Source organism: Equus quagga, chromosome 8 (genome assembly GCF_021613505.1).
Source record: "Equus quagga isolate Etosha38 chromosome 8, UCLA_HA_Equagga_1.0, whole genome shotgun sequence".
NCBI lineage: Eukaryota > Metazoa > Chordata > Mammalia > Perissodactyla > Equidae > Equus > Equus quagga.
The window spans coordinates 110,269,459-110,292,097 of NC_060274.1; the positions used below are offsets into that span (position 1 = coordinate 110,269,459).

The following is a 22,639-nucleotide window of genomic DNA, read 5'->3' on the forward strand; positions in this document are numbered from 1 at the left end:
TGTGTTCTTTTAAATTGAACAGTGCATTTATTCATCATACAGTTTGCACCACTTTGCATGCATTATTTCTCACAGTAGCTTTGTGTGATAAGTACTGTGTGCCATTGTAGACATGAGGAAAGCAATGGTTAAGGAACTTGGTTGTGGGGTGGTCACACAGCCGTGGTAGCAGAGCAGAAATTGTATCCAAGATCCGCCTGACTTTACAGGCCATGCCTTTTAAAACACTTTTGTTGTGTTTTTCTGTCCCTATACGTTTGTTATAGTTTTTACTCTGCTTGAAATGTCCTCTTTGTCCCCCATTCTGCCAACAAAGCCACCCTTCTGATATCACTGTCACAGTGAAACCTTTCCTGAGTCCCCTCAACCAAATATACCCTCTGCCCTCTTTTGAATTCTCATGGTGCTTTTTTGTCCTTCTTATGGCACTTAGTCTATCCTGCATCATGGTGATTTATGTACTTGTTTTATATTCTTGACTAGATTGTAAGCTGCTTGAGGATAGGGATTATGTCTTTTTATTCTTTAAAGTGCCTTGCCAATTACGATTAGTACTCAAAAAATATTGACTGAACATTCTTCTGAGTGCTAGGAGAAATGGATAGCCTCTCTAGCCTATGCTCCTTTAAGAAGAAAAATGTAGAGAAAGGGCTGCTGCTTAGGGAGGATTGTACTGCCCCACGGATGTACAGGAATAGTTATATAACCTATAAGCATGAGAATGGACATTGAGTAAACCAAGCCACCACCCTGTTGCAAATAATGTTTTCTTTTTTCTACTTTCTTACTTCTCACTACAGTTCTCTCCAATTATTTTTATAATGTTTAAAAGTTTTTTATATACATTAGGCATTAAATAATACTTTTGCTGGTGTTTGTTTATAGATAATATTTCATCTCTGAAAGATTTAACTTAAATGATTATATGATTTAATTAAAATTTTGTTATGCATTTCATTCAGGTGTGTCAAAAGGTCTTGTTTCTATCCAATTCATTCACTTTTACTATTAAACTTCAACTAGGACCACAAAGCATTCACAAACAAGAATGACATCTTGGGTTAATTCCACTGGGATGCTTGCTCTTTGCCAGATTTTATTTTGCTCAGCTATCAATGAGGCTGTTGTGGAAATGTGGGTTTTCTTTGCTGTGAGAATTTATGCGTACAAAGAGACCTGCTTTTCAGAAAGAACATTGAGAACCCAGAGCCCAAGAGGAAGGGTTATTAAAGTTAATGAACTAGGGTAACCTTATCCAGAGGGTACCCAGAAACACTATAAAACAAAAGGTCAATCGCTATTGCTATTTTAGTTATATACCTCCTCCCTCACCAGGCTTTAGAATTTAATAGGTTTAATTGCCTTTACAGTGAAGCCTTGGCAAGTAATTTTCAAGCCAGATGAAAATTCTTTAGTTTGTTTTGTTCCTGTAAAATTCTAAGTATCTGGGCATTACTGTGTGCCATTTGGGAAACAAAATGTTAACTAATGATAATGGATTGTTTGATAGTTCTGAGATATGACAGTTTTTTAATGGTTTAAAATAATTACCATTATTTCACATTTGTACAGAGCAAAAGGTTTTTTAGGTATGGTGTTAGACATGGAATCATATACAGTAATATTGTTTTTATTGCATCTGTGGTACTTAGTAACTACAAAGAATTTTTTATTTTATGGATGTTTGAAAGGTAGAAATGCTGTTCATGCTTGACAGCCTTCAGAATTTTCTTTTTTCCTGAGGAAGATTGGCCCTGAGCCAACATCTATTGCCAGTTTTCCTCGTTTTTTGCTTGAAGAATATCAGCCCTGAGCTAACATCTGTGCTGATCTTCCTCTACTTTATATTTGGGTCACTGCTGCAGTATGGCTGACAAATGGTGTGGGTCTGTGCCTGGGATCCGAACCTGCGAACCCAGGCTGCTGAAGTGGAGCGTACTGGACTTGACCACTGGGCCATGGGGCCAGCCCCCAGAATGTTTTCATCTAACTTATATCTGAAGAACTTCATCACAACACTGAGAATTTTATAAATGAAAAAACTAAGACCCAGGGAGGTTGTGACCTGTACTTGCTTACCCACTTAACACTAGAACTTAGTTCTTATCCGGAAGCATTGTTTTGAGTTCCCTAGGTTCTTGGGGCATAGAATGGGACATTTCACTTAGAGTTTGAAGTATATGAAAATATGACAAAAATCTCTTAGAAGACAGCCCAACTCTGTGAATGGCATCGATTTGTTAAATAGTGTTACTGTATTTCCATGTGCAGTTTGAATTGTAACCCTTCGTGGTGGAATACAACTTAGATGACAGTCTCCACGTATATAAGACTAAGGCGTGTCAGTTAGAGGGTAGAAGGCTTTACAGTTTTCCTGTAATGTCTTATTTCACTTTTAAAACAATAGTTGGTGGTTTTGTTTAACCCGGTTGACATAAGACATTTACAAAGGGGGAAAATGTTTGAGGAAAGGAAAGGCATTATTATTATAGTATAAAGAAGGATGGATGGTACACGGTGTTATGTATAAAGATTTTCACTATTCACTGAGCAACAAGTCAGTTTTGTCACAGTGATAAAGTCCGTAGATATAATAGACATTTCACAGTTAGCAGAAATCAAATCCTCAAGATGCCTAGAATGGCTTAAAGGTTGATTTCAGAGGAGTTAAACACACGATAGTATATTTTGAAGAATTTCCCCTGGTTTCCATAGGAATACCAAGGCTATCTGTCACTTTATTCTTAAGCTGTCTACTTTGAACTCACAGTTAGTTTTAACCATTGTTTTTGGTATTGCAATAGAGAGAAAACAATTTTAATGTGAAGTTTTTTCAGAAATAGCTAGATGTCTTTATGTTATATTTGCACTGTGTATTTCTCTGGGATTTCTGTTTTTTACAATCTCAAGCTGCATTGTTAAGAAGGTGGTAAATATAAACTTTTCGTAGCCTAACACAGGAACTCCTGAACTGGCTGCACATCAGATTCACCTTGGATACTTTAAAAATACAAACTCTTTTTACCCACTGAAGACCTATGGAATTAGGAATCTTAGGGAATGCCTCCTAGTTTTCTGTATTTTTGTAAATCTCTCAAAACAGTGGTTCTGCAGCAGCCTTTCCGTATACTAATGTTTAGGAAATACTAGTCTAGTATATATTTTGGGATGTTAGCAGTTTAAAAATTTCATTTTTAAGTTTATTTTGGATGTACCTTCTTAAATGATCTTAGAAACAACTGGCTGTGTATGGATGCCTATACTTACATTTTGTCCTTAAGTTTATTGTTTTACACGTATTTTTTCTGATTTTCCTAGAGACTGTTTATTTGTTTGGTGGCTGGGATGGAACACAAGATCTGGCTGACTTCTGGGCATACAGCGTGAAGGAGAACCAGTGGACGTGTATCTCTAGAGACACTGAGAAAGAGGCGAGTTCTCAGACTTTTCATCCATCTGTATTTTGATGAGGCTATGGGTGTGCACTTTTTTTGCTGGATGATTTATATTCTTTTCTAATGTCTGTCAGCAGTGGTAGCAGAAGAATTTGTAGTGAACAAATTTGGTTTAAGTACTCTTGCATTCCAGCTTCTGTACCTGGTTCTTCAACTACTGGTACATGAACAAATCTGTTTTAAATACTTAGTTTTTAACTGCTTTAGCCTGGATAAGTAACTGTGTGACTCTCTTTGTTCTCATGTCCCTGTCACCTCTACTCTTATTTTGACCATTCATCTTATTTTGATTTCCTCTGGAACAATGTGCTTTTGATGTCCTCACTATCTCACTATTTTGATCCCTTACTGTTTGACTATATATCAGTTTTCACAAGTAATACACATATTGTTTTTAACTAAAATTGTATGTATGTAATCATATGTGTGCCTATCTGTTGATACATGTATATATAAAGCATTTCCATAGTGAGTAAGACAGCTTGCATTTTTGGCTTTCAATTAAATAAGTGCATAATTATATACTGGTATAAAGCAAATATTAGTTCATTAATTTTTTCCCCAAAATCTTTATAGAATTTTTTATCATACCTTTCATCTAAGCTGTTTCAGATTAGTAGGTGAAAAATAAACTATAACCAAACAGTAGGAGCTGCAAATGAAAAGTGGGAGAAAAAGATTCTAAACCTCACTGATTTTTCTTTTTTTGGTGAGGAAGATTGTACCTGAGCTAACATCTGTTGCCAGTGCTCCCCTTTTTACTTGATGAAGATGGTTGCTGAGCTAACATCTGTGCTCTGTTTTGTATGTGGGACGCTGCCTCAGCATGGCTTGATGAATGATGTGTAGGTCCACAGTGAGGATCCAAACCCGTGAACCCCGGCCCACCAAAGCGGCATGTGTAAACTTAACCACTATGCCACTGGGTCGCCCTCCAACCCCCACTGATTTTAATCTGGGCATGCCATTTCAAAAAGATCTGGTCCTATATCTTTAATCCTAGGAAACTAGATTCTTGATTACTCAGTGTCTTCTAGTGATTAATCATTTGGGTAGTTTTTATCTTTTCAAAGATATCTTAAAGTTCTAATTTCTATTTATTAGCCATGTAAAAGTATGTAAAAATGGCCTTTGCCTTTCAGTATTAAAGTACCATTTCCTGAAATGATTATTTCTGTCCTCAACAAAAATAAAGACAGATCTAAAAAAAACCCCTAACTTATTTCTCTTCAACTATTTTAAATCTAGGTTGATTGCATCTGTGATTATTCTTGCAGTAAGTTTAGGATTCATCCTGAAATTCTCCCTCTTCTTTATACAGTGTGTCTAATTAGTGCCTAAGTTTCAACAATTCTAGCACCCAATGTTATTTCACATGTCTTGTCCTATCTATTCCTTTTGGCACTGCTTCCACCTTTATGGCTTTCATAAACTTTTTTGCCTCCATTGTTGATCCCCAGATCTATTTTCCATTCATTAGCACAGTCTTTAAAAAGCCTATTTGGCCGTGTGATACCTGCTTAAACCCTATGCTTAGCTTCAGTCCCTTTTCAGTTATTTATTATACTCTATCTGTTACATTACAAGCACCCACAAAACTTCAGTGGCATATACTAGTAAGCATTTATTTTGCTTACAAGTCTACAGATTGGCTGGGTCATTCTTTTGGTTTTGGCTGGGCTCACTTGTGTCGCAAGTCAGCTGGCTGTCAGCTAGTCTAGGGTAGCTTCAGCTGAGACTACTTGGCTCTGCTCTTTGTAGTTGCTCAACTTCCTCATGGCTATCTGGGTCTGGTTCTCATGTCAGAGGCAGGGTTGCAAGGGGGATAAAGTGGATATGAGCACTCCACCAAGTTTGTTACTATCCTATTGGCCAAAGGAAGTCATGTGACCAAGTCCGAAGTCACTGTATGGTGAGGGGCACTGTCAAAGGGCATAGATACAGGGAAGTGTGAATAACAGTAACAACAATAATCATAATGATAAAGCAGTTTATCTACCTTAGTTCCTTTTGCTTAGAGTAAAAACTTTAAATTTTTCGTGATGATTTGGTCCCTATTTACCTTTCTAGCCATTTCCCAACTTTGTATGCCAGCCATACCCGTAGTTGCTGGAATTATTCAACTTTCTCACTACATCCTTTGGCAATAGTGTTTTCCCCGTTTGGAATTAAAAGAGGGTCTTCCTCCTATGCATCCAGCTTTTACCTAGTAAACACCTACTTATTCTTTAAAACTCAGTTCAAACTTCACTTCCTCTGTGAAGCCTTTTTTGACTTCCCCACACAGAATTAGAAGCTTCCTTTGGTGTACTCATTTAACCCCTTATATTCCCTGAATTGGTTACTGTAATGAATGATTTACATTCCTATTTCCCTACCTAGACTCTGAATTCCTTAAGGTATGAATCACATGCTTACTCTTCAGTGAGTAAATAGATGAGATAGGTTAAGGGTACTGGAAAAAGCAAGGGAATGATAAATACCAAATTCAAGAGAGTGACTGCTTTCAAGGGAGCAGGGGCAGGGGGTGGTGGTTTACAGGGGGCCTCAAAGATAATATTAATGTTCTACTTTTGAAGCTGAGTATGGGTATTATTTTTTATGTCATTTACATAGAGTTATAAGTAATATTTTGAATGCAGTTAGTTATTACTTAAAACTAATGCTGGAAAAATATAGAGATTATTTTGATGAGAGCACTTTGTTTCTGTTATTTTGAAGTCAATAGAGATAAGTAAAGTGGTGCCTGAATACTGGAGTTCAGATTTATTGTAGTTTATTAATACTTTCTTCATATAGCTACCTAAAAACCTTTTGTTGGTCTATCTATGAATTGAATGGTAATATATATTGGCTAGTATATATAATGGTAATGTATATATAGCTCTAGCATAAATGCTCATTCCTTCCAAAATTGAACAGTTAGGATTTCATATATCTAATTTTATTTTCTATACCAGTGAGTACGAATTACTGTTTGATGATACCCCAGGGCATGTGTTTTAAAAGTATGATATTCAATTAAAAAAGCAAATTTAATTTAATTCGCTTTAATTCACTTAAATATGTGTCTAATAACACATTTAGGAGATTGAAAGATAATAGAATAGCTCAGCTCTTAAAGAGAATAATTATTTAGATATGCAAGTTTTTTTAGGTTCAGAACAAATGTATTTTTCTTTAGTTTTGCATTTTTATAAATCTCTTTAGTGTGTAGCTTAGTGGAAGACAGCTAGATTCTCATATCTGCTTCTGCATTTAATCTCTTGTGACATGTTGTTTTATGTGAAATATATGAACAAAATTGGACCTCACATAGATATGTTTTTGGAAGGGAGAGTAGTATTTTAATAGTCTTTTCAGATAATTGCACGTTCTTTTTCGATCTCATATTCCAAATTGACAAGTGGTTGTTTCTTAAAAGTAATTGCATTATAGACTCTGAAACCATATCATCTAATATTTTGTATTCTGTTACGTTAAAATCCATTGTGGGGCCAGCCCTGTGGCCGAGTGGTTGAGTTTGTGTGCTCCGCTTTGGCAGCCTGGGCTTCACTGTTGTGGATCCTGGACACGGACCTAGCACCGCTCGTCAAGCCATGCTGTGGCAGCATCCCACATAGAGGAACTAGAAGGACCTACAAGTAGGATATACAGCCATGTGCTGGAGCTTTAGGGAGGAAAAAAAAGGAAGATTAGCAACAGATGCTTGCTCAGGCCCCATCTTCTTCAAAAAAAAGCATATTTAAAAAAAAAGCCATTGGTTTATCTTGCTCTTTGAACAGATTCTTTTACCTATGCATGGTTTTTTTATCCATGTGTTGGTCACTTAAAAATGTTGGTTCCCTGAGTTATACACATCTTCCAAATGTTGACATGTTTTATTATTCAATATCCAAAAAACTTCACATTTGTTAATATCACTGTCAATTTCATTGGAAAAGTCTTTTAAGTATTGGAAAGGTGTCAAGATCACAGTGGCAGGCAGAAGTTTTCTAAAATTCTAATTATTGCTTAAAAACGTGCATTTTATCATTGGCAACAAATTTTGTCAGTTATTTTCCTTCAAAATGACATCCTTATTACTTCATTCATTTTTCAGAAAATGTGTGCCATAACCGTAATGTCTGAATAACCATACTATACTTGGATTGTTAGTTTTCTTTCAAGTAATGTAGTGTTCCATGGAAAAAGCAGTGAGGCCAGCTTGCAACTCAAACAATTAAATAGGTACTTTTCCTCGAGATAGCCATCATACATCAAGTAGCATTGTTTTATAGCTTTCTAAAGCTAATGTTTGGTGTGATAGAAGGCAGCTGGTCTCATGTCTGCTTCTGCCTTCATTCTGTTGCTATATCAAAAGTCGGGTAGCCTCTGGAAAATTCGACGTACGCTTAGAATAAGTGAAAAGACAAATTTTTATCTTAGTTAATATTATGAAAATAACCTTGACTTTATGGACTCCCTGAAATGTCTTGGAAATCCTCGACTGCACTGAGAACTGCTGTTTTAATTTTAATATACAGTTCCTATTCAGATAGAGACAATACCCAATAATGCCTTAGTAATGTCCTTTCAAAGATCCACTGTCACCCCCAATCTGCATCCCTGACCCAAGACTCCGTTTATGATCATGCATTGCATTTCAATGTCATGTTTGTTTAGTCTCCTTTAGTCTGGAGTAGTTCCTCAGTCTTTTCTTGTCTTTGTTTTTTTTTTTTTTTTTCCATGAAACAGATGTGCCCTGAGCTAACATCTGTGCCAATCTTCCTCTATTTTTTTTTGTATGTGGGATGCCTCCACAGTGTGGCTGATGAGTGGAGTAGGTCTGTGCCTGGGATCTGAACCTGTGAACCTGGGCTGCTGAAGTGGAGTGTGTGGAACTTTAACCACTCAGCCATGGGACTGGCCCCTTCTTGTCGTTCTTGATGTTGACATTTTTGAAGAATCCAGAGCAGTTATTTTGTAGAATATTTCTCAGTTGGGTTTGTCTGATGTTTCCTTAGAATTGATTTAGGTTAAGCATTTTTAGCAGGAATACCATGTGGCTGACATTGGGTCCTCCTTAGTATATCATATCAAAAGGTACATTATATCAGTTTGTCTAATGTTAGCCTTAATCACTTGGTTAAGGAGGGTACCCACCAGGTTTTTTCCACTCTATAATTAATAAGTAATTTGTGGGAAGACATTTTGAGATTATGAAAATATCCTGTTACTCATCAAACTTTCACCCTTTTGGCATCCATTGATAAAAGCTTTTTCCAAAGAGATTGTATCATTTTATATTCCTGCCAGAAATGTATGAGAGTTCTGGTTGCTGGTTGTTCCCTGTCTTCTTTATCTGTTGAATTGCTTTGGCACCTTTGTCAGTAATCAATTGATTGTGTAATTATATGTTTATTTTTGGATACTCTATTCTGCTCCATTATCTTTCGATCTGTTCCTATACTAATATGACATGCCTTGAGGTCAGGTAATGTAAGACCTCTTTATTCTTTTTAAAAATTATTTTGACTCTTCTAGGTCCTTTACATTTTCATATAAATTTTAGAATAATATTGTCAATTTCTAAAACTGTTGTGATTATGATTGGAAATGTAATGAATCTATAAATTAATTTGGAGAGAATCGATGTGTTAATAATATTGAGTCTTCTAATCCATGAACGTAGTTAAATCTCCATTTATTTCAGTCTTTTTCATTATTTCTCAGCACTTTTGGAATTTTCAGGTTAGAGGTCTTAGATGTTTTTATTAAATGGATCCCAGGATATTTTGTTTTTTCATGCTATTGTAAATGGAATTTAAAGTTTTTATTTTCCATTTGTTTACTGGTAATACAGAGAAGTAAAGTTTTTTTTTTAATATTGCCTTTGTATCATGTCACTTTTCTAAATCCAGTTATTATTTCTGATAGTTTCTTTGTTGGTTTGTTAGGGTGCTTTCAACAAATAGTCGTGTCATTCATGAATAGAGTCAATTTTACTTCTTTCTTTCCATTCTTTTTTTCTGTTAAAACTTTTTTTTTAATGTCTTATCTCGGTAACTTAGACTCCAGTACAGTGTTAAATAAAGGAGGTGAGAATATACGTCCTTATCTTGTTTCAGATCCTAGCAGGAAAGCATTGAATATGTCACCATTAAGTGAAAAATTAGATTTAGGATTTTCATACATTCTTGATCAGATTGAGGAAGTGCCTTTCCGTTCCTAGTTTGCTGTGAGTTTTTCCTCATGAATATGTATTGAATTTTATCAGATACTTTTTCTACATATATATTGAAAAGATCATATTTTTTCCCTTTAATTCTGTTAGTGTGGCAAATTGTCTTGATTGATTTTCAAATGTAAAATCAACTTTGCATTCCTGAGATAATACCCCCTTTAGTTATGAAATACCCTTTTTATATGTCACCGTATTCTATTTGATAATGCTGTGATAAAGATTAGTTTCATCTCTGTTCATGAGGTGTACTAACTGCCTCTACATTATTTCTCCTCCTCCTCCTTTGTGATAGTTGTTACTGGTTTTAGTACTATGTTTTCCTCATAAAATAAGTTAGGAATGAAATAGTATACAGATTAAAAATGGAAGGTTTTTTTGTCTTCTGTTTTCTGAAAAATTTTGCGTAAAATTAATATTATTTCTTCCTTAAGTGTTTAGGACTGGCGTTCTTTTTGTGGGAAGATTTTAAATTATGAATTTAATTTTTCAATAGATATAATGACTTTAGATTTTCTCTTTCATCTCATGTCAATTTTGGTAAGTTAAATTTTTTCAAAGAATATGACCTTTTTACCTGTATTGTCAGATTTTACCTATGTTTTTGTAATAGTCCCTTCTTTTCTTTTCACTTCCAGCAAGGCTGTAGTGATTTTTCTGCCTTCGTTTCTGATATTGGCAATTTGTACTTTCTCTTCCTTTTTAAAAGATTAATCTTGCTCGTGGCTTATAATTCTATCAATCTTTCCAAGAACGAACTTTGTTGATTTTTTTCTACTTTTTGTCTGTTTTCTAATCTATTGATTTCTATTCTTATCTTTATTTTTGTTTTTCTTCTTACCTAGGGTGTAATTTGCTAGGGTGTCATTTTAATACCACTAGTGGTAATTAAGCTGAAGCAAGAAGTTCTGTTATTTTCCTGTTAAAATTTCAAATTTCACACTCTAGGAAATATAGCATTGATTATTATATAGTATCTTATCTTTGTTTTTGAAATTATTTAATTATGAAGGAAATTCTTTCTCAAATAACATTTCCATTTTACCTGCTGAAGATTTTCCTTGACAAAATCTTTTAAAAATAAATTTTAAAATAGTAATTAGTATGAATACTGAAGTGCAGATTCAAATCAACTTATCTGCATTAATAACGCTATTGCCAAACTGTTCTTCCTACCTACTATCTTTATTCCTTCATTTAATCTAATGATAGTGCTAGATTACTTTTCCTGTAATACTGATCTTTTTATGTTATATCCTGCTCTAGAAACTTATAGTCGTTCTTTACTGCTTACAGTATTACATTCAGTCTCTTCTGCCGGTCATTCCCCAGGCTTCCTGTTTCTACCTTATACTTCAGCCCTGTTATTTCTGCAGCAGGGATTCTTCGGCTCAGTGATAACCACACACATTGTATTGAGTGTATTTTTGCTTTTATTTCTCTTCTCTTCTGGAATAGTGGAAAGAACACAAGTTTTGGCCCTGGTAACACTTCTCTATCTTACTTCCTAGTTTTGTGTCTCTCTGAAATGCTGATAATATTTCCTTATAGAGTTGTTATATGGATTATATGAAATATACACACACACACACGTAATAATAATATAGGCAGAATTTAGAAGATATTTAACAAATATTAGTTCTCTTTTCTTTTCCCTCTTCTAATCCAATCCTGCCCAGTTGAAGTTCTTTCTTTTTTTGAACTCTATTTTTTGTTTATGGTACAATTTTCTTTTTACCTTTTATTCAGTCCTGTGATACAAGTAATCTCAACTAAATAATTTTTTTGTCAATAATATACCGTTCTTCATATTATTCCCTAATTGTGTTATTTATTCAGTCAAGAGAGTCAGTTTTATATACTGTAAAGGCTGGATGTAGAAGTTAAAGACTTGGATTCTCATTCTGCTTCTGTCACTAGCTTACTAGCTTTCAGGAGGATACTCTTCCTTCTTGGACTTATATTTCCTCATCTTTAAAAGGAAATAATTGTTATAGATTTTATTAAGGTTCCTTTCAGTTATGAAATTCAGTAATTCTAACTATTCTTGGAGTACATGTTTTGTGCTAGATTCTGATGAGAAATATTTTTAAAAAGACCAAAAGTGTGTTTAAGTAGATTGATATGTACTAGAGCATTAAGCTCTATGCACAAATAACTAAAATGCAGTGGAGTATATAATAGAAGCCATATAAGTGTTATAAACAGAGTGCCGTGGGGTTCAGAATAGTTCATCTCGTCTTTGCTGGTAGATTTTAAGCATTTCTGAGGTAAGATTTGTGTCTCCTACCACTTCTTTGCTTTCCTTTAGAGATTTAAGCCTGGTGTTAGACTTATATTACTTGACTTGCTGTGAGTTTCTGAGCAAACCTTTTAATGAAAGAGTCAACAAAAAACGGCATTCAATTTTATTTTCTGTTATTTATTCTTTGAATTTTTTTTTCTTTTATTTTGCTCTCCACAGAGTGGTCCTAGTGCCAGATCATGTCATAAAATGTGCATTGACATTCAGCGAAGGCAAATCTACACATTGGGGCGTTATTTGGATTCCTCTGTGAGGAACAGCAAATCTCTGAAAAGTGACTTCTATCGTTATGACATTGACACAAACACATGGATGTTACTCAGTGAGGATACTGCTGCTGATGGAGGGCCGAAATTGGTGTTTGATCATCAGGTTTGGTGCACAGATAAATATATGGTGGAATTAATTAGTGCTTAACAACTCTAGCTCTTAGAGTTTATTTAACATGTTATGCTGAGTTGTCTATTTGTGATTTCCACTACCTGTGACAAATAATAAAAATAACTATTGTTTTAGTAGGTATAAAGTTATTCTCTTAAAATATTTTTCTCTTGTCTGGTGCAGGATAAAATACTAAAATCTCAGGGCTAGCTCCTGTGGTCTAATGGTTAAGTTCAGTGTGCTCTGCTTTGGTAGCCTGGGTTCCATTCCGGGTGCGGACCTACAGCACGCATCAGTGGCCATGTGGCATCAGCCCACATACAAAATAGAGGAAGATTGGTGACAGATGTTAGCTCAGGGCGAATCTTCCTCGACAACAAACAAACAAACAGCAAAAAATTAAGATCTCAGAACACAATTGTTAATTTATAAAACTTTAGAGAGTAGATGGAGCAATACATATTAGGAAAAACAAATTTCGTTTATGATAAATATCCATAAATCATAATAATAGCAACTTTTCCTTTTTAAACTTTTTATTCTACATTCCTGGCAGAACTTTGAAATTGCTTTTTAATGAGACTAAGAATTTGACATCTACAGCTTTTCTTCCAATTTGAGTGAAATATATTTTCTTTTGTATATAATCACAAATTTGTTATAAAACAGAAAGGATTTTGATATTTCCTAGATGAAGTTTAGACTCAGCACCAATAGGAGTCATAGAGTGATGTTGTAGACAAGAAGAGTATGCGTAGCGGTAATGTAAGCCACTTTAATATTAGTGTGCATTTAACTCTCATTATCCCCGGCAGTGTCATTATCACAACCTGTCTTTGAATACTTATTCCATATCAGTTCACTGTAGGTCAGTACTTCAAACAAAACAGTAACCACTTTGAATTTTATAGGCGGTTTTACTTGGCTCAACTCATGTCCAAAGCTTTTTTGGAGTGTAGGGGAGAGCACTGTTTTGATGAACATAGCATCATCTAGTACTTGAGAAGAGGGAGGTAGTGCTAGAATTATGACAGAATCTAGCTTAGACCCAATATCTAGGAGTTAAAACCCAAGTCTTTATTTCTTTTTTCTTTAGAGATTTTTGTTAATTCTTTGCTTTAAAGCTATCCTACTGCCATATTTATATTAACAAGTAGTTGTTATAGGAGAATGGTGAGGAAAAGATGAGTGGGTTATATGCCTATCAAGTAAGTGGTGGGAGGAAAATCAAAAACATTAGTCTTCAAAGTACTCCTCAGATTGAATTTGGAACTTCTGCTGGCTCTACATAACTGAGCTCTGCAAAGTGTTGCACTTCCCTGCTAACATACTCAGTGTTGTTCATCTTGAAAATAACAACCTCAAAAAAAGTTAGGCTCGTTCTGATCTTTTAAAATAGAACATCAGCAGATAACATTGTTAGGGAAACAGTTTATTTTCTTGCTTCCAACTGGTTACAGATTTCTTTGACAAAAGATGCTTATGTCTGTATTTTTACAGGGAAAAAAAGAATAGCTTAGGGATAGTCTGACTCCAGCACATATATTGTCCTTGTGTGTGGCCTTTGTTTCTCTTGACTTTGGTTAAATAGAATATTCCTTGGAAGCTAAGTTCTGTTAAATAATGTTTGGTTTTCAACTGATTAAGTGTTACAGCAGAAGACTAGGAATGAAGAAACCAGGATTTCAGTACTAATTCAGCTAACAGCTATCTCTGTGACCTTGCACAATTAATTACACAATCTGTATAAGCCTCCATTTTCTATTCTATTTCATGTGAATAAAGCTGTCAGTTGGAACGTACTCCAAAAATTACTTGGGCTTGTTCATGACACTTTAACACTTAATATTCAAATTTGAGAAGAACATGAGAGCTAGAGGCATGAAGACATGTTTAAAAGTTACTCTGCCATTTTGAATTTAACATATTAAAAGAAATAAAATTCAAAGACTTCGGATTTCTTAGGAACATAATGACAGCTTAGTTCTGAAGTTTCCATGTTCTTGCTTTGTGTGATCTTCAGGAACAAGGGGAACCAAATAAAAAGATTAAAAAAAAGTCATATATTCAGCAAAATCAGGAGCCAAAGAAAACCTACAACTCCTAGTTCCTTTAAGTTTAGCCAAAAACCACTGAAATACCCAGAACCTGTATGGAAGTGCGCAACAGTCTAATAAGGGAGAACTGGGAATGCAGAGGGAGCATAGCAGAGGTACATCACCGTGGGAAGTATCATGAACAGGGCAAAAATTTAACCCAGGGCAGCCACTGGGGTAGTCAGTGAAGTAACATATGGAAAGTGCCCAGAAAGGCCCTGAGGTGGAAGATGACAGAAAACACCATCTTCTAAAAGTAACGGAAACACCATGAAAAGTGAGGACAGTGGCTCCTTTTGCAATGACCATTGAAGGAACTGGGAGAGCCCAAGGCTTGAGATAGAACCCCCCTGATTAGATGAGGTTCATAGAGTTAGAGAAGATGTGGCTTCACAGAAGCATCATATTTTGAAGAATATTCAATTCAGTAGCAACAGAGGAGGGAATCCATGAGCAAGAACATCACCCCGCCATAGGAACCTTCTGTTATCTGGTCCAGGAAACTTCAACTCATTTAAATATGAAAAACTAAAAAGCAATACACACCGAATCTTTAGAGAGATACTCTAAAGAAAAACAATAAAAGAAAACAGCAAAACTTTCCTTCAAACAACAGCAGATGAAAATTATATTCCAGTATTCTAACATCAATTAAATGATCTTAATGAAGCTTGAAACCATGAAGAAAACTACAAAGCATAAATTCAAGAATGCAGATGAGAGGGTCAAATATTAGGATCAGGTGAAACTGGACGTGGTAAAACTCAGGAAAGAAACTGAAGAAAAATGTAGTAACACTTTCAGAAATGAAGACTAATCTGCAAGGAGCATAAAGAAGAATAGGTAAGGATCATATAGCATAGAAATAAGAGCAGATAAAACGGAAATAAAGATATAAGAAGGATTAGCCAGAAAATTGTAGATAGCGAAGACAGGCAAAAGAGTGTCAACACACACATAATTGGAGACATTAAAGAAGAAAACTGAAACTGTGGAACAGAACAAATATTTATAAATAAAATTCAAGAAGACTTTCCTGAAGAAAGAAGACTATTCCACATCTCATAGGGCATGCTATATTCAGGGAAGATTGACCTAGGCATTTAACTCTAAGACATATATTAGTAACATTGAATTTCAAAGATAAAGAGGCCATTTTGGGGGAACTAGCCAAATGATCAAGTCACCTATGAAAGAAACAAGATGAGACTGTAACAGATTTCTCTACAGCTGCATTCGATACCAAGAAATAAAACAGCGACATTCTCGGAGGTATTCAAGAAAAGACAGTATGAGCCAAGGATTTTATATCTAGCCAAACTGTCCTTCAAGTATAAACACTGTTTGAGGAAATTACTAGAAAATGGAATATGAGCTAGCCAAAAAATGGCAGGAGAAACTTCAGTCAAAGGATTGGAGATCTCAGCTCATTGACATTCTCCCTGGGTTAGTGTGGATTATTGACAGACTGAACCTATACTGTCGTCCTGCCCCACATCCTATGATATGAGAAGAGAATACCTTAGTATTGAAAAACAAGAAAGAATGCCCTTGAGGAACTTCAAAAACTTTGGGAGAATTCCTGTAATGTAGAATGCAGATAGGATCGGATCCAACCAGAAGAAACCAGAACCTATAAGATTACAGCAACTTGAGTCTCAAAGTCTGTATAGCTGGGGCGAATGTTAGATGATCAGTTGGAGACTGAACAGCAGGGCATTCTCCAGTTTGACTGAGTAGCACTTAAATGTGAAAGTTGTTGACAAGTCAAGTGTTGAATGTGGGCATTGGAGCTGGAAAGATAGAGCAATACTCCCAAGAAGCACTGAGGAACTCCTCACAGCATCATGTCCTATTTCTCTCCATCCAGTCCCTTGAGGCAGGCTGCTGTATATGCAACAGGCAGATGAATAGGGATTCTCAGATACAAAGAGGACTAGAACAATGACCAAAAAAATCTAAATATTTGAGGATAATCAATACCATGAGACAGGGGTACTGAACTCAACAAGTTAAGAATGAACAAAGAAAAACAGCTAGTAGTGTAAACTGAAGAAGCCTTTAAGATAAGTTTAGGTGATATTTTCAGAGCAATTCAGGAGGCTATTACATCCATGAAAAAGAAATATCTAGAAAACTTATAAAGAGTTAATAACAAAACAAAAATCTCAATAAATTGATTTAAAAGCAGAATGGGCACACTCACCTCTATGTGGTTACTAGATTAGTGAGCTGAAATTATGAGAGAAAAGTTAAGAAACAGAGAAAAGGTCCTAAGGTTCCAGGATCTACCTAATAGGAGTCCTAGAAAAAGAGAATGGAGGCAAAAAAAAGACTCAAGGTAAAAATGAAGAAAACTCCCAGAGCTGAAGAAAGACAGTTTTCAGAATGAGAGGAACAGTGGGTGCAGTTCAAGATGAATGAAAAAAGAATATCCTAGATACTTCCTTCATGAAATTTCAAAACCAAGGATTAAGAGAAAATCCTGAAAGCCACAGAGAGACAACTGGTTACTGGTTTTGTGTCCAGTTTGTTCTAAGATGTGGGAAAGAATCATCAAACTGCTATAATATCTTTCTCCTTTTTTGAGTTGGTTTGATCAGGTATGCTGGAAAGAGCTACCAAGATAAAGATGTTTATGCTTAACCCCTGATAACAAATGAGAATCAAAATGAAACTTAAATATCCCCCAAAGGAAAGAGAAACTCCCTTTGTAGCCATATGAAGTAGAACTATAGGGTCCTGATAACAGAGATTGCCCAGAATTAGTATGAATCTGTGAGTTTATGAAAGTATAAATAGGCACTTGTAATGTGGGTCCCTCAGGATTTTCAGCGTGATCCCCGGACGTTTGGAGAGATGTGCACCTTAAGTGCTTAGGACAGGGTAATGTGATCTAGCCAGCAAAGCCCTAGACAGTGAGATAGCAGTTGAATGGGACCGTACTGAGTTGTCCTCAACAATGTATGGATTGTTTTTAATGTTATGATCACTTAAGATTAAAGAATGGGAACACTTTCTTTGGAGTGCCAGAGACATGAAAACTTTGACATCTCAATTTTTAAACCATATTCATCAAGATTTCACCCTTGAGGAAGAGTAGATTTTCATCATAATTTATGGAATCTGCCAGAAACCTGGGAAATGGCAAGGGAGTGGATCTTTTTAGTGGTAGATAAAGATGAGGAGATGCTAGAATCTTTTCGATACTAATTTAAAAAAACAATCTTTACAGTTATGAAAATAGCTTTTTATTAAAAACTACAAAAATAGATAATAGAAAAATAATTTGATAGGAGAAGAGAATTGAATATAAAATGGTTAGTAATTGTGCTTTAGCAAAAATTAGATGTTTTGTGTACACAATTATTGTTTAAATGTAGATGCCACTTGTGTTCAACATCTAATTCCCAACTTGGGCTTGGATGTTCTTTGAAATAGAATTTGATACTTACTGTCTTGTGACAAATGGCTATTTTCTCAGACATATTTTATGAAAAGCCACAATCTCCTTGAGGTGAAAGAATGAGAGAATCAAGGTTGGCTTTTGAACATGAATTATATAACATACCTCAAAGAAAATTAAATTTATAGTATTGTGTAAAAGGAGGCAAGATTCAACACACCATAGAAGACAGTCTGAAGACTGATTGCTGCATGTGTCTTTTGTTTGTTTTACTGTTTTATAACAACATGATTTGAAGACTTTCATAAAATAAATGCAGAGAGAAGAATTTAGCTACATTACTCTTATTCACATATCTACTCTCTTACTAAATGGTAGCAAGATTAATTGGATGCTTGCCTAGAATTGAAAAAAAGGAATTTTTATAAAGAGGATGTGATCACTCTACCCATAGAGTATGATCAGTGTTCACTCTAAAGTATAAATCAGTGCCTCATGTAATGTTGGTTGACTTGGTAAAAAATTATGCAGTTTCAAGAAAGCATAAAACTCTTTAACTGAACATATTTTACTCTCACTGGGAAGAATGGAAAACTTCTAAGTATTTAGAAGTCCATCCTGAATCTCCGCCAGGTGGTGAGCAGTATGGCAAAAAGTGCGTATGATAATCAGGGATGGTATTTAGTGTTATTAAGACAAAGTTCAGCTTTTTTAAGAATCTAAAACTGCACACATTGGTTTCCTTTTAGCACATGTGACAGGAATAATCTAAAATGATTCTATCTGTTGCTTTGTTTTGGTAGATGTGTATGGACTCAGAAAAACATATGATCTACACCTTTGGTGGTAGAATTTTGACATGTAATGGCAGCGTGGATGACAGCAGAGCCAGTGAACCACAATTCAGTGGATTATTTGCTTTCAACTGTCAATGTCAAACCTGGAAACTTCTTCGAGAGGACTCCTGTAATGCTGGGCCTGAGGATATCCAGTCTCGGATAGGACACTGCATGCTATTCCATTCAGTAAGAATACTCTGTACAGTGTATTTTGTCATACTGTCATGTATATCTCCGTAGGAAAGGAAGTGGTAAAATCTGATTCTTGAGTAAAGATCAAAACTTGTCACTAGAAAAAAATGATTAGTGTCAGCAATGATAGACAAAAATAAAACTTCCTTTAACAATGAACTGTTTGCTAATTATGAGACTCTTCCCATCAACCTAGTAATTCCTAAATAGTTATTGCCCAAATGCAAGTTTAGGCACTTTTATGACTAACTTCACTGCTTATGTAGAAATTGTAGCTATTTCTCTTTCTTGTACCTTTCTACTTATTGATTTCTCTTAGTAACTAGAAGATCAATTTTCTTATGTTCTTTTTTCCCCCTCTGCTGTTCTCCGTTAAGTGCAAATAATTAAGAATTGACTTTATAGAATTAGAATTAAAACTTATCAGCAAAACCAACATACAGACATTTCTTAAACCTTTTCAAATGTTATGGTGAAAACTTAGGCTTCCTTCTGTGAACATAACTTTAAAAATACCTTGTGGAATATTTTAAATTTTTCTTTTTTTGGAAGATTGGCCCTGAGCTCACATCTGTTGCCAATCTTCTTTTTTTTTTTCTCCCCAAAGCCCCCCAGTATATAGTTGTATAGCCTAGTTTTGGGTTCTTCTGGTTCTTATTGTGGAATATTTTAAACATAACCAAAGTAGAGAGAAGAATATAATAAATTTCTGTGTATTCATTTATCAGTTTCAATAGTTACCAATATTCCACTGTTCATTTTTCATATATCTACCTCATTTACATTTCTTCTTTTTTAATAGTTCTTTGATTTTTATGTTTATTCTTAAATTTTATTGTGCTGGAGTATTTTAAAGCAAATCCCAGGCATTGTATCATTATACCTGTGAATACTATAGTGTATTTAGGTCCAGATTAAGTCCAGATAGGGACTTTTAAAAAACATAATTGCAGTACCCTTATAAAACCCAACCAAAATAAAAGTACTTTCTTACTATCATTTAACAGATAGCCTGCATTAATTTTTTTCCCCTGAAATACTGAAAAATACCTTTTCATAGTTGGTTTATTCAAGTTAGGATCCAAAAAAGGTCTCTGCATTGCATTTGGTTGTTATGGCTCTTAAATTTCTTTTTATCCAGAACACTACTCCCCCCTCCTGTTTCTTCCGCCCACCTACCACTTATGTATTTATTAAAGAAACTGAATCATGTGTGTTTTAGAATTTCCTGTATTTTCGATTTGGCTGATTTTATCCTCATTGTGTCATTTAACATGACCCCTATCCCCTGTATTTCCTGTAAGCTGGTAGTTAGAGTCAGAGGCTTGATTTTCGATTCACTCTTCTTTTTTGGGTGGGAGGGGTGGAAGCCAAAAGGGGAGGTGCAAGAATACTTCATAGATGGTCTGATTGCAAAATATCAAGAGGCATTTAATGTGTAATTGTCATGCTTTTGGTGATGTTAAAATTGTTCACTGGATTCAGGTGTCATTTATAAAGTATCCTGTCAACTTTTTACCTAATGGCTTTAGCAGCCATTGATAGTCATTGCCTAGATTTCATTAGGTTTTGTAAAATGGTGATTTTTCTAATTATGTCATTTCTTCTGCATTTATTAACTGTGATTGTACTAGAAAAAACTTAACTTTCGTTGGGGCTGACCTGGTGGTGTAGTGGTTAAGTTTGTGCACTTTGCTTTGGCAGTCCAGGGTTCACAGGTTTGGATCCTGGGTGCAGACCTACACACCACTCATCAAGCCATGCTGTGACAGTGTCCCACATACAAAATAGAGAAAGATTGGCACGAACGTTAGCTCAGGGACAGTCTTCTTCAAGCAAAAAGAGGAGGATTGGCAACAGATATTAGCTTAGGGCTGATATTCCTCACCAAAAACAAACAAACAAACACAACTTACCCTCATTAACTACTTGGCTACCCTGATATGTAAACCACACAGAAGAGGTAATATAAATGTTTGATTCTTTTCTTTTATCACTTTTTCATATTAATGAGTTGTGCTCCAGAGTTAACCAATGAATTTTTTTTAAGTATTGTTAGGAACTCGTGGATTTTTAAATATTTATTTTGTTTAATCCAATGCTGTCATTATTCTTTTGATGCCCCAGTTTTTCTCTCTTTGTCCAGTAGGAGTGCCCCCCTCCCAGCATACCCATGCATTTCCATTTGTGTGTATATACACACACAGTCATGCAGCTGCATAACAATGTTTTAGTCAATGACAGACCAAATATACGATGGTCCCATAAGATTAGTACCATATAGCCTAGGTGTGTAGTAGGCTATACTGTCTAGGTTTGTGTAAGTACACTCTGTGATGTTTGCGCAATGACGAAATCGACTAACGACACATTTCTCAGAATGTATCCCCGTCGCTAAGTGATACACAGTTGTACACACATATATGTTTATATATATATGAATGTGTATCTATCTTTTTAAGAGAAAAATTAAATCATGAATTCATACTGCTACGTCCAATTCAAGTGAAAGACTATAGTTTTTTAAATTTAATATCTTTGATTTTGTATTTGTGTATCTTCTAAGGGTAAAATCCTACTTCCTAATGACGATATTATATTATGTGCTCTGTCTTTCTATACTAGTTTACAGAATAATGAAACTAACAGCAAAATCACTGAATACTGTATAAGATTGTTTTCTGATTATTTTTCTGTTTTAGGATATAGCCTACTAGGGATGGGTAGTAAAAAAACATCAATTAAAATCTCTAGAAATGCTACTTCTCTGTGTGATCATGCCTCTGTATGTCTTTATATACAGATAGGTTTCTTTCATTTCTTTTTCAAATTTCGGAGATATTTTTCGACTGAGTTAATTTTATTTTCTAATTAAATAAAAACATATTCATGGTTCTAAAGGCAAAAACATAAGTGAAGGCACTTTCAGGGAGATCTGGTGTTTATCCCTGTCTTCCTGCTCTGTCCCTTCCCCTATAGGTAACTCTTTTATTAATTTCCTTCCTTCCTTTCTTTCTGAAGGAAAAAACCAAACACTCATGCATTCCTTTTTCTCTTTTCTTACACAAAGGCAGCATCCTGTATACATTATTCTGCACCTTGCTTTTTTACTTTAATAGAATATCCTAGAGATCACCTCTTAGCAGTATATAGAGAGCTTCCTCATTCCTCTTTATATCTGCATAGTATTCCAATGCATGGGATCTGTCATAAAATTACTGTTATAGGTGTTTACATTTTAAAAGGATCATGATGAATTCCTATGAAAGTGACTGCTTTCTCTCTTCTTTGCCCTTTTTTTCTTATTTTTCAGAAAAATCGTTGCTTATATGTATTTGGTGGCCAGCGGTCGAAGACCTATTTGAATGATTTCTTTAGTTATGATGTGGACTCTGATCATGTAGACATAATATCAGATGGCACCAAGAAAGACTCTGGAATGGGTAAAGGCGTTTAGTGATTCTTCTCTCGTGTCTTAACTACTTTAGGTAGAAAACTATAGCCCGTTTTCTTTTCTTTCTAATCATTCTTCACCCTTTCCTCATTTCTTTAATTGAAGTAATTCCAAGTAAGAAGAAGAAAACTCTACCAGCTAAATTATCCAATTCTGTCTATTTGAAATATATGAATTCTTATTATTTCCTTTAAGCAAAAAGACAATATGTGAATTTCTAAAGTAGTGTTTTATTTGTGTGCTTGTTGGAAGGGAGACTTTGTAATATCTTAAAAGCTGTATTATTCT

At 35.0% G+C, this 22,639-nt stretch overlaps 1 protein-coding gene across 9 annotated transcripts in view; it reads left to right on the forward strand.

Annotated features, from left to right (window-relative positions):
- MKLN1 (muskelin 1) overlaps positions 1-22,639 on the forward strand; it is a 320,604-nt gene that overhangs the window by 246,866 nt on the left and 51,099 nt on the right. For all 9 annotated transcript variants that reach the window (XM_046670333.1, XM_046670335.1, XM_046670330.1 and 6 more), the window contains 4 exons: positions 3,319-3,431; positions 12,143-12,355; positions 18,670-18,891; positions 22,211-22,340. In XM_046670333.1, the coding sequence (XP_046526289.1) occupies positions 3,319-3,431; positions 12,143-12,355; positions 18,670-18,891; positions 22,211-22,340 (678 nt within the window). The remainder of the gene's footprint in view (positions 1-3,318; positions 3,432-12,142; positions 12,356-18,669; positions 18,892-22,210; positions 22,341-22,639) is intronic.